Raw genomic sequence first — 14,224 nt, 5'->3', positions numbered from 1 at the left:
GAAGGCAAATCCCCAATAAATCACATTTAACATTGTAGAAAAATAAATACAGACAATAGCATCATTCATACAAAAACATACATATTTATGAAATAATTTAACCATACTAACATTACCATTTCACCTACTAATTACCATGCAAACAATTATTCCATACATTGAAATCCCACTTAACACCCCTGCCCCCTAATAGTCTTTTCCAATAACCTGGGACAATGGATAAGAGACTGGCTCCGATGCGGACCATACTGGTCCGTGTGGAAAGGGAAGAGAATGTGTAAGGGAAGAGAATGTGTAAATTGACTGGGAAGTTTTATCGCCGACTACGGAATGTATATTAAAGCTGTCGCAGTGGGTACCTTCAGAGTTTGCTACGCTGGTGAGTAAGTAAAGTGTTGAATGAAAGGCGACGTTGTAATTTCGGAACTAGTGTAAATTACCGGGTGAATTGTTTGGAACTGCCGCCGCCATGATGGCCGGTCTGTGGTGCATGCTGGGAAATGTAGTGAAGGATGTGACGCTGTGTGTGATAGACGGCGGCTACACTTTGGGAACAGAGGGGGAAAACGGCTCCGTTTTCACAGTATTGATGACGTGAAAAATAATAACGGTAACTCTATTGAAATGATTCAAAACTAAAGTAACGAGACAATTTTTTATAATGTAAGGAGTAGAAAGTACAGATATTTGTGTAAAAATGTAAGGAGTAGAAGTAAAAAGTCGCCATAAAAATAAGTAGTAAAGTAAAGTAAAAATATCAGAAAAATCTACTTGAGTACAGTAACGAAGTATTTGTACTTCGTTACTTCCCATCTCTGATAATGAGCCACCTAAGACCTACCTATTTATACTGTGAAACACCCACATCCCAAGCTAAAATTAACTAACTGAATCGCTAAACAAAACCTTATTCTAAATAACAAATCAAACTAAATAATCCAAATTCTAAGATTTAAATAAAAATGGAGAAATAGCTCCTACAATGAGAGAAAGGTGGCAAAAACAATAGAAGAAATAAAGGCAGATGGTTTTATAGGATTCATTGAAGAGTGGGAGAAATGAGGAGGGCTGACAGGAACAGGAGAAAAGAAATATAACACCTCTTAGATTTGAGCACACAGGATTAAATAGGAGTTTGCTCATTATAGGGAAACATGATACAGGTAAATGTGATTATTGCAGGGAAGATAAAACTAACATTTATCATTTTCAGAAATATAGTGTTGAAAGAACTCAACTGATAAGCAATCTATCTTAAATGAAAGTTTTAAAGACCTAAAATTTTGATAGATTTCTTAAAATAACTTGAAAGAATTTTAGATTTTTTTTTTTATTATTGTTTCAGTCCACACTCCATATTCGTGCTGGAGGTAATGCACGCCTACAGTTGTTTGCCAACCGTCAAATAAAATCTGCATAGAAGAAGAGGAGAAGAAGGAGAAGCATCTGTGCAGATTGGCTATATAAACTTCAGGGTGAGAGAGTACATTCCCAACCCAATAAGATGTTTTGTTTGTCAAACAATGGGTCATGTAGCTAAGGCGTGCAAAGGGAAAACTAGGTGTGCAAGGTATGGAGGTTCACATGAATATGGAAAGTGTGATAAAGATGCCAAAGTTAAATGTTTTAACTGTGGGGGATGCATAGTACAGAGGGAGGCAAGACAAGCACAAAGAATAAAAATAACAGAGGTTTCATATGCTGAGGCATTAAAGAAAGTTAGAAAAGAAAGTAAAAATGACTTAAATAAAGAAACATGTCAAAGAGAGTTAAATCAGGAAAACAACGACTCACAAAGAAAACAGAATCAAAACATCAATTCAACAGATGAATGCTATGCATGCAAACATAAATGTAATGTAGATGAAAATATAATGTTGGAGAAAAAAGATAACTTTGTGGCATTTATTTGTCACATCATTAATGTTACAGTGCAAATGAAAAAGAAAAGTGATAAAATCAAAACAATTGTAGAAGCAGCAGGACGGTTCCTAGACATGAAAGAGGTCCAAGCGCATCAAAGTCACAAACTTCAATGGAATGCTAGAAGTATCATAGTAAATGATCAAGAATTAAAAAAAAATATGTACATGAACTAGAAAAAGCTCCAGATGTTATATGTGTTCAGGAAACTTGGTTAAAAACAGAAATAATATTATAGAGCATTCAGTATTGTAGGAAAGCCCACACTTTTTCTGGATAAATAAATTATTGTATGAGTTATATTTGTTTCCGTTTTATGCGTCTTTCCTTGTAAGTTTGAAATATCCCATGCTCCTGAATGCACCATAGCTATTTGACGCTGACCAATGCATCACACTGGTCTGTGAACACCATGCTGTGTAGATGAGCATTTGATTTTACCCTTAAGAGAAAGCTTTGCAATTTCAAAACTCACCGGCTACCTCGGTTTATTGTTGTGTGTAAATAACAAGAGACCAAAACAAGTAAATCAGCCGTACCTCGGTCAAAGTCTTTGGAATTAATGTTATTTAAAAAATACGTATTTTTGTAAATGAATCTGCCAAATAACCACATTTTTTCCCCACGAGAGGTATATTTAAACGTTTTTATATAATTAATATAAGAACCTAAGCTCCATTGGTCATACTTTTATCAGTTTTCTTCGTCGACATGCAGTTGAACAGAGCGATACGCGCTCCTGCGACTGGGGATATATATCTCGGCAGGCATGCATTTTTGGGCATAACACCTGTTGAGAATTTTATGAGCACCGGCAGCTTTTATTTTGAAAAGATGACAGATTTATTTCAAAACAGCGGATAATTTCATGTTTCAAAATTATTATTTTTATGTAAATCTAATGTGTTGCCAATGAAAATGTAAAATATTATCTTCAATGTGGAACATATTGAGTTCATGGATTGCTGCTTTGAGTGTTAGTTTGAGGTTTAAAAAGACAAATCAACGGATCATACCATTGTAGTCTGTGAAGGGTTTTGCCACGCTCTCCTTGCGCTCTTTCTCTTGGATTCCATGGGAAAAGGTATGAAGCTTTGTTTCTGTGTCCACTAAGTGTATTTTAAACATAATAAGTGACAGTTTGATTATTGTCCTTATAAAATGATATGCTTTGGACTTTGTTAAACAGTGATAAAAAGGTGTTAGCAGTTATTTAGCTGCTCTCATGCTACATGAAAATTTTCTAATGAAAATGCTACATTCATGTGCAGAAAAGTCTTTTTCATGGTTAAACAGGTGCTGTGGAACACTGTGACAAGAAAAAGCCTGTTGATTATTATTTTCTATTTGAATGCAGATATACACATACACACCCGCTTTGTTTTTAAAACATATACATATTAAAAATATAACCACAGATGTCTGGGGGACAGTGATTCGCCTACATGTTATCTATGCTGGCGTACCTTAAAGAATAAATTATGTACAGTTTAGTTTGTGCCTTCAAGTCGTTGCCCATAGGAAGACGTTACTTGGTTATAACAAAACTGAATATCTTTGGAACAGCTCCAAATGACACAAAACTAATATGGGTGAGTAGAACATGATCAGGGTTTCTGCGGGTCATTAAAAATCATTAAAAGTCATTGAATTATTATTTTTTAAATTAAGGCCTCAATTGGCATTAAAATTCATTAAATTTGTTAATCGTGGCTGTAAGGTATGCACTACAGATGCAGAAACCTTGTGGACTTAAGATGGCCAATGAGGCCCAGAAAACACACCAAAAGAGGAAAAAAACATGCTGTTTTTTTTTTACATATATATGCAAAAAAATGACTTCTTACATTTCAAAGCAGAGAGGCAAGGATTCCACTCTCTTCAAACATTGCAGAAAAAAAAAAACACAGAGAAGAAAACACACCCACATTTAAACAACCCAGCTTTCTGAATTATCAGCCTGTACCATCTCTAAGGGGTGGAAATTTTAACATTTACATTTTCTGTTTGTGAAGAAGTGAACTAAATTAAACCTCTAGAGGAAAAACAATAAATACATAACACACATTTACAATTAACTTAAACAAATTGAAGCTAAACAATACTCCAAGTCCAAACAAAACACAAAACATCTCTCCTCCTTCTCAGTTAGTATGGATTTCCCTTATGAGGCTGATTGGAAATACCAGGGCGCTTCCATGGCAACACCTGACTAGGTAACCTCAAAGAAAAACAGAGTGGTAAGAACCAAACAAAAAAATACAAGTTACATCAACAAAAACTTTAACATTACCCCAATAACAAATTTTTTTCTGAAAGACATGAAATGCCTGCTTACAACACCAATTAGTGAGCGGGTAAATCACTCACAGTGGCATTAAAATGCTTTGGAAAAGAATCTTGAGGTAGAGAAAAGGCTAGAGAATGGGGAAAAGGCAAATTTTAACCAAAGTGGTGGGAAAACGAGGAAACTGGGGACATGGATGCAGCCTGTCCATGGTGAAGATGGTGAAGGATATATACTGTATATATATATATATATATATATATATCATATATATATACACGGCAAACTATCACAGAATTTCACAAGACCTATCACAGAACAGTGGAGCAATGTCAAGCATGTTTTAAGACATCTAAGAACGACACAAGACAAAGAACTGTTACAAAAACGGTGAAAACTTGATTCATGCATATAATGAAGCGAATTGGGCAAAATATGTAACTGATAGACCGAGTACTACAGGTTACTGTGTTAGCCTAAATAAAAATGGTTCACCGGTCTCATGGAAGACCAAAAGACAGCCTACGGATGCACTGTCAACTGGTGAAGCACAGTGTATGGCTTTAGCTGCAACTGTACAGGAATGTTTCTTTCTACAGCAATTGTTAGAAAACATTGATGGCCTGCAGTTGTCTTACTTTCTGCTGCTTTGCATTTTTGCTCAAAGGGAATGGGTCAATAATATTAGATTCATAAAACTCAGTTATGTCACTTTTATGAAGGGGTGGACTTTCAGTCAGTTCCGCCCAGTTAAACTATTTGTAAATATTTAACCTGGACAACAACCTCTCATTACTTGATCCTTTTCTTCAACAGAACCTGCAGGACCTCTCCCTACAATGGGCTCATACATTATCGCTATAGACTTTGGAACAGCATTCACTAGCTATGGGATTGATATAGAAACCAATCAAGAAAGGACAGAAATCTATTGGAAATGTTGGGATCAAGAAGTTGGACGAGAAACCCGAGACACTCCTACCTGTATCCTGTTTGACGAACAACAACAGTTTGTCAGCTTTGGATATGAAGCCATAGAAACCTCCTTATGTCAGAGCAGAGACACTAGATTGTTTTTCTTTGACTTTTCTGAGATTTCTCTGGATGACAAAGTGAGTAAAAATACTTTTCAAAAATCAAACATTTTAGATTCTTAAGCTATTTTAAACCAACTATATTTTACAGATTATAGGGCTAGTAAGATGTTAAAAGTTTTATGTTATCACCACCAAATTGTATAGATATTCTTACACAAATGTATGCTCTATTTATATTTGTCTTGTTTGTTGTATTGCAAGCTTATATATCAATTTCTTTTGTTGTAGTTTATTTTATTTCAATTTTCTAATATTAAAATAACTTTCTTGCTTAGATACAGTTTTATAACTAAAGTATTGATGTACACAATGATTTATTTACCTGTTGATATATTATCTGCTTTGTTAGCTTCTATCATGTTAGAAAATCTAACTTTGGTTCAATAATTAAACTCTGTTGTGATTCTCATTTAACTTGTATTTGGCCTTTTTTTTTTACATAACTTGTCAGAAAATTACAGAAAATATGAAATCTTTTAAACATGTAAGCAATGTGTTTTTTTAAATCTTTAGAAATTGGTGAATTTACTTGTTCTTGAAACTTTGACATGATTGAACTAATAAACTTGTTAATCATCTTTAGAAATTCACCAGAGACCTGACAATTAAAGCAGCCGATGGAAGGGAAATGAAGGCTCTGGATGTTTTTGCAGAGGCTCTGGGATTCCTGCAAGATGATGCTCTGAAATTCATTAACAGTCATGGAAAAGTTAGGTTAACAGCCTCTGACTTTACCTGGGTGTTGACTGTTCCTGACAACTGGGATGATTCAGCTGAACTGTTCATTAGAGAAGCAGCATCTCAGGTAACATCATGTTAAAAAGTAAAATTTACATTAAATGGTTAAATATATTTTTCAAAACTTTCTTTCAATCACTGATTCCAATAACATATCTTCCCAAAAGCAGCAGATACAGACTGATAAGAAGAAGGGAGGAAAAAATATATAATTGTATATAAATATTCATTCTCTTTAGGCAGGTATCGTCACAGACATAGATCGACTGGTCATTGCATTGCGTTCAGAAGCAGCTTTATCCTGGTGTATGAAGCTTCCAGGTGATGGTTTCATCACAGAGAGCAGAGAACAGGGCAGAATGGATCGATCTCCAGGGACACAATACGTTGTTGTGCTTTGCGAAGGTATTTAGTTTTTTCACTCTTTTCAAAACATTTATTTTTCCTTTATACATTAAATGTTTTGCCATCAAATCTGAACATTCTTTAATTAATAAGAAAAATTTCCCGAGATGAATGATTACCTACAGGTTATATAATTAGAGCACAGATACTCCTAATGTTTACAGACAAAAGATCTTTGAACTTCTCCCAGTTACAGCTTTAATGTTACAGTTATCTTGTGTCGATTACTTTGTGTGTTACAGAGGATATCAGCCACATCGCTGTATATGAAGTCGTGGAAGGAGGAGAACTGAAAGAGCTGCAAAGAGCTTCTTATAAAGACCTGAGGAAAAAAACTGTGGAGAGAAACTTTATGGAGTTCATGAGGGAAATATTCTCTGATGGAATCTGGGATGAATATGAAAGAAAGCATCCCAGTGAGGTTAAGAAGATTCTTTATAATTTAAATGTTTTAAATAAAAGATTTAAAGATATAGAAATCAGTTGTTCACTTAACCTGATCAGGCTGGCTGAAAGGCGACAGAGCATAGAGAAGTTCTTTGAAACAGTAGAAGGAGCATCCTGGGATGAAGGAGCGATCAGTATCTCTCAACAGAAACTGAGGTCTTTTTTTGCCCAAAGCATGCAGGACATCACTCACAATCTTAGAGAAATCTTAAACAAAGATTTCAACATTAGTGGCATTATGTTAGTGGGAAAATACGCTCACAGTGAAATTTTAAGGAACCACATTACTGAAGAATTTATAGATATTTGTGAAGTTCTGTGTCCATTTATGCCCCAGTACGCAATCCTAAACGGAGCTGCAGAGATAGGGAAATACGGGGGAAGGATCTCTCGTCTGAGAAGTGCCTTCACTTATGGAATTGGTGTCTCTGAAAGGTTTGATGAGTTAAAGCACAGAGAAGACAGGACATTTACCAACAAAGATGGTAAATGGTGTGGAGGCCTTTTCATCAAACTAGGCAGAGTTGGTGAACAAGTTAGCAGGAATAAAACCATAGAGTTCACCTTTTATCCAGTAGAAGCAGATCAGATAATCATGAACTTTTATTTCTATCGCACAAAAAAGAAATTTCCAAAGTATGTGACTGAAGATGGAGTGGAGGAAGTTGGTTGTTTATTTCTTACTTCACCAAAAACTGGATGTGGACGCAGTCGGGAGACAAAGCTCAGGATTGAGTTTGGAAACATGGAAATGAAGGCATCAGCTAAAGACCTACTTTCAAAATCAGAATCATCCACTGTATTTGACTTGAATGAAATGTTATAAAACATTTCATTTTCATTATAGCACAATATTAAGAGGAATTTATCAGCTGTATCCTTTCTGACTTCCTGCTTTTTTTTTAAACTTCTGGGAGAGACCAAAATAAAATAAATGTTTACTAGGAAAGTTTAACATTGTGATAAATAAACTCTTAAATGCAGATGTGTCTTCATTATTTTAATGTATTAGATAGTGTGGATTTATTTTTAATTACTTTATACTGCATTGTGTTCTGTAGTCTATTAAATACTATAGTCTCAACATTTGTCAACTGAAAGGTTGAGGGGAGTTTTTGATATTACCAGAGGTGGGTAGAGTACCAAAAATACTTAAGTAAGAATAGCAATACTTGATCCTATTGTTACTCAAGTAAAAGTGTTAAGTATCCTTTAAAGACATCACTCAAGTAAAGGTAAAAAAGTATTTTGTAATCTTTCTTCTACCCATGATAACTGATTTAATTTTTTTGTAGTTATAATACTTTCTGAATCAATAGTTAATTATTGATTCAGTAAGTATTATAACTTTTATTACAGTATGTAATAGGTTAATTCAGAATAGACTGTTTACTGTATTATCACTCAACCTCCAAATGACACGGCAGGTGGAAAACAACATTTAACCAATAAGCCTTGAATACAAAAAAGACTAAAGTTGTCACTCAATGGTGCTTGTTTAGAACAAGCTTGTTTTAATTAAGTGAAGGTACTCAGTGGTTGGATTAGCCAGAAGTTTGGTACTTTATCATAGTTTTAGTCAAGTAAAAGTAAAATGCTGTAAAACTACTCCTAAAAGTAAATTTCTAAGAAAAAGTTACTGAAGCAAATGTAACTAATAATTATCCAGCTATAGATATTAATATTTTGTAATTACTGTTATCCCAGTTATTTAGCTGGGAGTTCATGTCAGTAAGAACCTCTAAAAAGACCTAAAGTAGTTTATGTAAAATAAATATGCTAAAAACACTTTCTAGCAAAAGGGAATAGCTACATGTGTTATATTAATGTCCCTGCTCTGATAATGTGTATAAATAAATTAAATACATGCTTTGCCTTGAAAATTTGTTTTGCTTTGAAAGTTTTTTTCTCCTGTGTAACCATTGTTTCTTCCAAATCCATGTGTAGAACAGAGGTCATAATTTTATGCTTTGTATAATAATTCTTTACAAATAGATTACATTTGTATTAATTTATTTTTTACTCCTCATCTTCCACTTTATCCAGGAATGGGTCACTGCGACAGGAGTCTCAGCAGAGACTCCCAGAGTTTCCCCTCCTCCAGCTCTGCTGGGGGAAGCATGAGGGGCTCCCAGGCCCACAGAGAGACATAGTCCCTCCATGGTGTCCTGGGTCGTCCCCTGGGCCTCCTACTAGGGGACCATAGGTGAGGATAGTAACGTATACCGACCAGTAAATGGAGAGCTTGGGCTTTTTGCTCAGCTTTCTCTTCAACATGAAAGACAAGCGCAGCGTCTCTGTTATAGCAGCAGCCACACTGATCCGTGTATCGATTTAATGCTCCATTCTCCTCTCACTCGTGATTAGGATCCCAAGAAACCTGAACTCCACTTGAGGCAGGAACTCTTCTCCAACCTGAAGAGAACAAGCCAACCTTTTCAGGTCAAGAACCATGGCTTTGGACTTGAAGGAGCCGATATTCATCCCTGCTGCTTCACACTCTGCTGGCTCTTGGCTGCACATATAAATCCTGTCCATACAGGTTATGAACAACAAGTGATTCAATCAAGTTAATTCAATTTATTTTTACTATAAAGCAAAACATTTAAGCTGAATCAGCATTGTCTTTCTAGAATCTAAAAGATTTCAATTTAACTTTGTTTACTTCTACAGTTCAGAGGCAATTAAATCAGATTATACATTCGTTTTGGTAAAACCGCTTCTATCAAAGGAAACTCAGCTGAAACCACTGCCCTCCTGGATGAACATGCTTTATTTCTGTAACTTTGTAGATGTATGGAGAGGCATTGATTCTTGATCACTTTCCTTTTACTCATTTAAAGAGACGGTTGTGATATTTCGTGGGAGTAAGTCCCATTTATCCATTGACGGAGGATGATTCTCCCAATCAGGCCGCAGAGGGGGGTTGCTCAAAGCCATCAGGCAGCCAAGCCAATAACATTCAGAGCCCAAATACTCCCACACCTCCTGAGGATTTCCTCCAGGAAAGGTTCTCTGTGGACAATGAGTAATTAAACACATTTTTTTTATTTGGAATGAAAAAGTAGTAACCCATGAGCAGCAGATAAAAGTCTGCGTTTGGTGTGAAACTCACCTGTAAAGAAGCACCTTGTCTCTCATTGTAGAGAGTCAGCTGCAGGTTCTGGATGGTTAACTGTCGGTACTGATCAACCTAAGAGAACAAAGCTCAGTTCAGACACAGCAGGAACAAAAAGATGGATTTAAAGAACACTTCATTACCTTTTGTGGTGCCCCTGGAGCATTTTTCACATTTGTTTCATATACTTTATCTACCAACATTTTCCTTTGTATCATTTCCTCTTTAGCCTCTCTGAACCTTTTCTGGTATTGGGAGACAAAATGAGACAAGTTGGAACAAAAAGGAGGAAGCAGTTTGCTGTAGATATTATAAATCTATATTTTGGATTTAATGAAAACAGATCTGTACCAGAATCAGCTCTTTGGCAGAGTCTGGATGTGTCTGGTTTGACTTTAAGCTGTTTTTGATTTTTGGCCAGTCGCATCTCAGGGAGTCATACATCTCCTTTAACCTGGTTTTATTTACTGGGTTGTTAAGGCTCATGGTTTTCCCTGTTTTGATTGACAGAGCAACGTCCCCTGCCACTCTGTAAAAATTACAAAAACATTTAAATATATAAAAGTCTAACAAATCAATTAACATGACATTTTTGTAGTGAGGAAATCGTTTTAACCGACAGTCTGACTATGGAAGAAGTAGAAGGAAACTTGTACTGTACCTGTCCTTAAAAGATTTTAGTTCTTCATCTTTTTCTTTTAGAGCAGACCTGTGCAATAAAATCGATCACTTGTAACACATATTATCTATTTTAATGTATTTTTTCAAACATCAAAACACACATCAAATGACCACAGTTATAAAAACTTAAAATGTAAAAACTTGCTGTTTTAAAGATTTTGACCATCACACCTGCCTTTGAAAAATCTTTTGTTAAAAATCTCATAACACCTACTTAAACTATTGATAGCATCTATAGCGTGACCTAAACTGAAATAAGCATTGTTATTTAGACCTTCATTTAAATAGAAATAAAACAGTATGGTCTGGTTAGGATGAGGAAATGCTGCAAAATCAATAATACAGTGCATTTGTCTGAGCTTTCTAAGATATTTGACATTGTGTTATCAGCCAAATCTTACTTCGTTTGACATTTTACATAGACTTTATCTTTGGATTTCTCTAAAATTAACTGATTTCCATTTGAGATAATTAGAAGCGATTTTGATATATAAATTAGAACATTTACATGTAAATTGTCTGGAGTTTATATTAGATGTGAATTTAAAATATCATTTAATATTGTTTATACAGTGTCAACCCAATATCTGTCATATATAGTTTAAAACTTACTGAAAGATACATTGATAGAAATAAGGTTAATGAGGCTGATTGCATTTATAAATGTATTCTGGACATCTTCAGTTATAGTATAGATATAAAATTTAAGATGTAAGAGTTTTTTCAAATGAATGACAAAAAACAAATATATTTACCTTGTTCTTTGAAGCTGTGCTTCCATCTCATGCATCCTTTTTTAAATTAGCAGAGACACAGTTATACAGATTTTACCAATTAGATCACACATAGATAACGAACAATATCAAATATTATTGTAGGATACGACTGAGGCAGCTTGGTTACATCAGCCATAGTCTAACGATTGTTACATAAGTTGGAAGAGCTGGTTAATAAATACAGAAACAGCTATCTGTGCACAACTGGACCTGACAATACATATGACAATTATTACTCAGCTTATTATAGCTGTAAGAAGCTCTAATGAAATTCACAAATATAGATTTTTTCTTTTTTTTTGTAGAATTGTTTTTTTTTTTTTTGGCGACTTAGCTTTGAGAAAGTTGCATAGTTAACAAGTATTTTTTTTCAAAGTCTACCACAGGTGGAAAAATGATAAACAAACCAAGATAAGGGTGAAAAAACTAAACCTCAATCTTCCATTTCCATTATCTACAGTATCAGTGAATGGCTGTCCTGCTTTAGTGATCTTTCTCTGCAATGCAACTACACAGTTCTTCCTATTGGCCGCATCATGGCTTTTTCAACCACTCAACTTAAAAGCGATTACATGATATTATAATTTACGTTACGAAAGTAAAAATGTGTTCACTTAAGGCTCAGTTTGGAATAAATAGCATTAAATATTTGCAGAACTTCAAATTCATTTGACTAATTTATGAAGAACATCAGATAATATAGAGCTCTTTGTTGTAGCAGCTGCATTAAACCTGCCTTACACTGAGTGGAAAAATCAGTTAAAAAGTAGTTTTGAGTTTATAGTTTCTTAATACATTCATACATTTTTAAATAAGTGTCTTGTTTATCAAGGAGCTTTTGACACAAAGCACATGAAATACATTTTCTTATTCCTCAAATGAAGAACATTTTCATTTCATGTTTCACATCACTGAATGTAACATACTTTTGTTTGAGTGCTTCACTTTCCTGTTCCTTGAATTTCAGAGAAGGTCTGTGGAATAAAATGAGCATCTCTCATTAAATTATTGCAGCACTTACAGACTGAGCTGACACTAGTTTCAGTCAGATCTGTCAGTAGATCTCTTTTATCTTTTCTGATCAATTAACTGTTGGATCTTTAATAAAAATGACCTGCAATAAACATGAATAAAAAAGAAATACAAAGCAATTATTTACCTTGAATGATGTTGCTTCTGTTGGGTAACCATCTCTTGGATCCTTGAAAAGATTGAAAAGCATGAAAGATTTGATGTCACTAATTAGTTGTTTTAGTTTGTATAAAAGGTGATTGCATTTATGGACATGAAACACAACAAGCTGATAAACAAAGGATTACAATTCCGTATTTGGCAACACACAACTGACTTATTTTATGCAAACACTTATATCACATATATTTATGATTAAATTTAGTAAGTCAGTAACTTGATATAAAATAACCTTGACAAACACTACCAATCCAGACTACCACTGTTTTTTTTATCTACGGAACATTTCAGACTGTTTTCAAACCTTTGTTTGAGATCTTCATTTTCCTTTATCTTTTCTTTCAGAGCAGATCTGTAAAATAAACACCATAAAAATATAATATTAAATAATACCAGACATTTATACTGAACAAGCCCTGAGCTCAGTCACATTAGATACTGAATCACCACATTTATTACTAATAAAGTTACCACAGAACATTTCCATTGAATTGTTTTGCTGACATTTGAATATATTGTTTCTTTTGCCTTTATCTCAGGCAGGTTGAAAACCTTAGCTTTTAGTACATCAGCTCTGATTTAATTATCTGTTTATATAAAATGTTTTTTTCTAAAATCAAGGATGAACAGAGTCCAAATCCCTTTTGACGAGAAGCTAAGGCTTCTATACTCTGTATTCAGTCAACTTCAATTCTCCTCTACTTTTAAAACTCTGGCATGGATTTTAAATAGAGAACAAATTATAAATATTTAGAGAGCTGAAGGTAATTTACTTTCAGACTGATTAATTAAATCTGAAAGCAGTTGCTTATGTAAAATACACTGCCTGTCTTTGTGTTTGTGTTTCTGTGTTTGTCGCCCTTCATTCACCAGGAGGCGCCTGGTTCTGGTCTGCCTCCTCACACACCTGCGGATGGTTTCCTCGTTAAACAGAGTGTTCTTAAGCTGCTGACTGCCACTACTTCGACGCCAGAGTGTTTGTCAGTTTAGGGTACTCTAGCCAAGCTGTGTTTGCTGAGTCAAGCTGAGTTTTTGTCAACCTGACTTTAACTTTGTTTTTCTCTTTGCCTCTTGGCAGGAAGTTGTCCTGCTAACTGGATCTCTCGGACCTTTACCACCTGGAAGGATCAACTGAGCTCCGTTCTCCAACTATCAACCGCATTCTGGGTAAAACCTGTTCCGCCCTCAACCGAATCAGACGAACACTGGAAACACAGCACACAGACAGGAGTCAAGGATACAACAACTTAACTGGAAACGTGAGTCGGCAACCAAAACCTCTTCCCCAAGTTTCACAAGTCAGATTCCCCACTGAGCCTGAACTAACCGCTTTGTCTTCCCCTCACTTTACAGTTCCAGTTGAGCAGTGTTCAGAGCAACACTTCTCCTCCAGTTTTACTTCTTCAATAAAACCCGTTAAACCTTTTCCCTGGACTCTCTGTTCGGTTTTTCTGCATTTTTGGGTCAAAACTTTGTTACATCATGACACAAATAAGTATGAGCCTCCTATTGGATAATTACTGCATGGGCGATTATCTTTCAGCTGGCAACAAGTTATTTA

The 14,224-nt window shown here is 35.0% G+C and overlaps 2 protein-coding genes across 2 annotated transcripts; one reads left to right on the top strand and one right to left on the bottom strand.

Moving 5' to 3' along the window:
- The first annotated feature begins 5,034 nt into the window (after positions 1-5,034).
- On the top strand, positions 5,035-7,723 carry LOC119774026 (heat shock 70 kDa protein 12A-like). Its single transcript, XM_038271290.1, has 4 exons — positions 5,035-5,322; positions 5,891-6,112; positions 6,285-6,450; positions 6,693-7,723. Exons 1-4 carry the CDS (start codon positions 5,050-5,052, stop codon positions 7,721-7,723), a joined length of 1,692 nt encoding a protein of 563 aa, XP_038127218.1. The 5' UTR covers positions 5,035-5,049.
- Positions 7,724-9,676: 1,953 nt separating this feature from the next.
- Positions 9,677-13,009, bottom strand: LOC119774024. Its single transcript, XM_038271289.1, has 9 exons — positions 12,968-13,009; positions 12,632-12,673; positions 12,399-12,446; positions 11,452-11,487; positions 10,677-10,724; positions 10,367-10,544; positions 10,159-10,260; positions 10,013-10,090; positions 9,677-9,912 (listed from the first exon to the last, which is right to left on the bottom strand). Exons 2-9 carry the CDS (start codon positions 12,661-12,663, stop codon positions 9,727-9,729), a joined length of 708 nt encoding a protein of 235 aa, XP_038127217.1. The 5' UTR covers positions 12,664-12,673; positions 12,968-13,009; the 3' UTR covers positions 9,677-9,726.
- Positions 13,010-14,224: the final 1,215 nt, after the last annotated feature.

The sequence above is a fragment of the Cyprinodon tularosa genome, unplaced genomic scaffold, assembly GCF_016077235.1.
Source record: "Cyprinodon tularosa strain WSP-4 unplaced genomic scaffold, ASM1607723v1 ctg798, whole genome shotgun sequence".
Taxonomy (NCBI): domain Eukaryota; kingdom Metazoa; phylum Chordata; class Actinopteri; order Cyprinodontiformes; family Cyprinodontidae; genus Cyprinodon; species Cyprinodon tularosa.
Note: the sequence above shows the minus strand (reverse complement) of the source record. Positions and strands in the feature narration are given on the sequence as shown.

Excerpts from the sequence above, each read along its gene's own strand:
- LOC119774026 (XM_038271290.1), top strand. The coding sequence starts at position 5,050 with ATGGGCTCATACATTATCGCTATAGACTTTGGAACAGCATTCACTAGC. Across the intron at positions 6,113-6,284 it reads TTAGAGAAGCAGCATCTCAG|GCAGGTATCGTCACAGACAT; the intron begins GTAACATCATGT and ends CATTCTCTTTAG. Across the intron at positions 6,451-6,692 it reads CGTTGTTGTGCTTTGCGAAG|AGGATATCAGCCACATCGCT; the intron begins GTATTTAGTTTT and ends TGTGTGTTACAG.
- LOC119774024 (XM_038271289.1), bottom strand. The coding sequence starts at position 12,663 with ATGGTTACCCAACAGAAGCAACATCATTCAAG. Across the intron at positions 10,091-10,158 it reads CTCCAGGGGCACCACAAAAG|GTTGATCAGTACCGACAGTT; the intron begins GTAATGAAGTGT and ends TTGTTCTCTTAG. Across the intron at positions 9,913-10,012 it reads GACAAGGTGCTTCTTTACAG|AGAACCTTTCCTGGAGGAAA; the intron begins GTGAGTTTCACA and ends CATTGTCCACAG.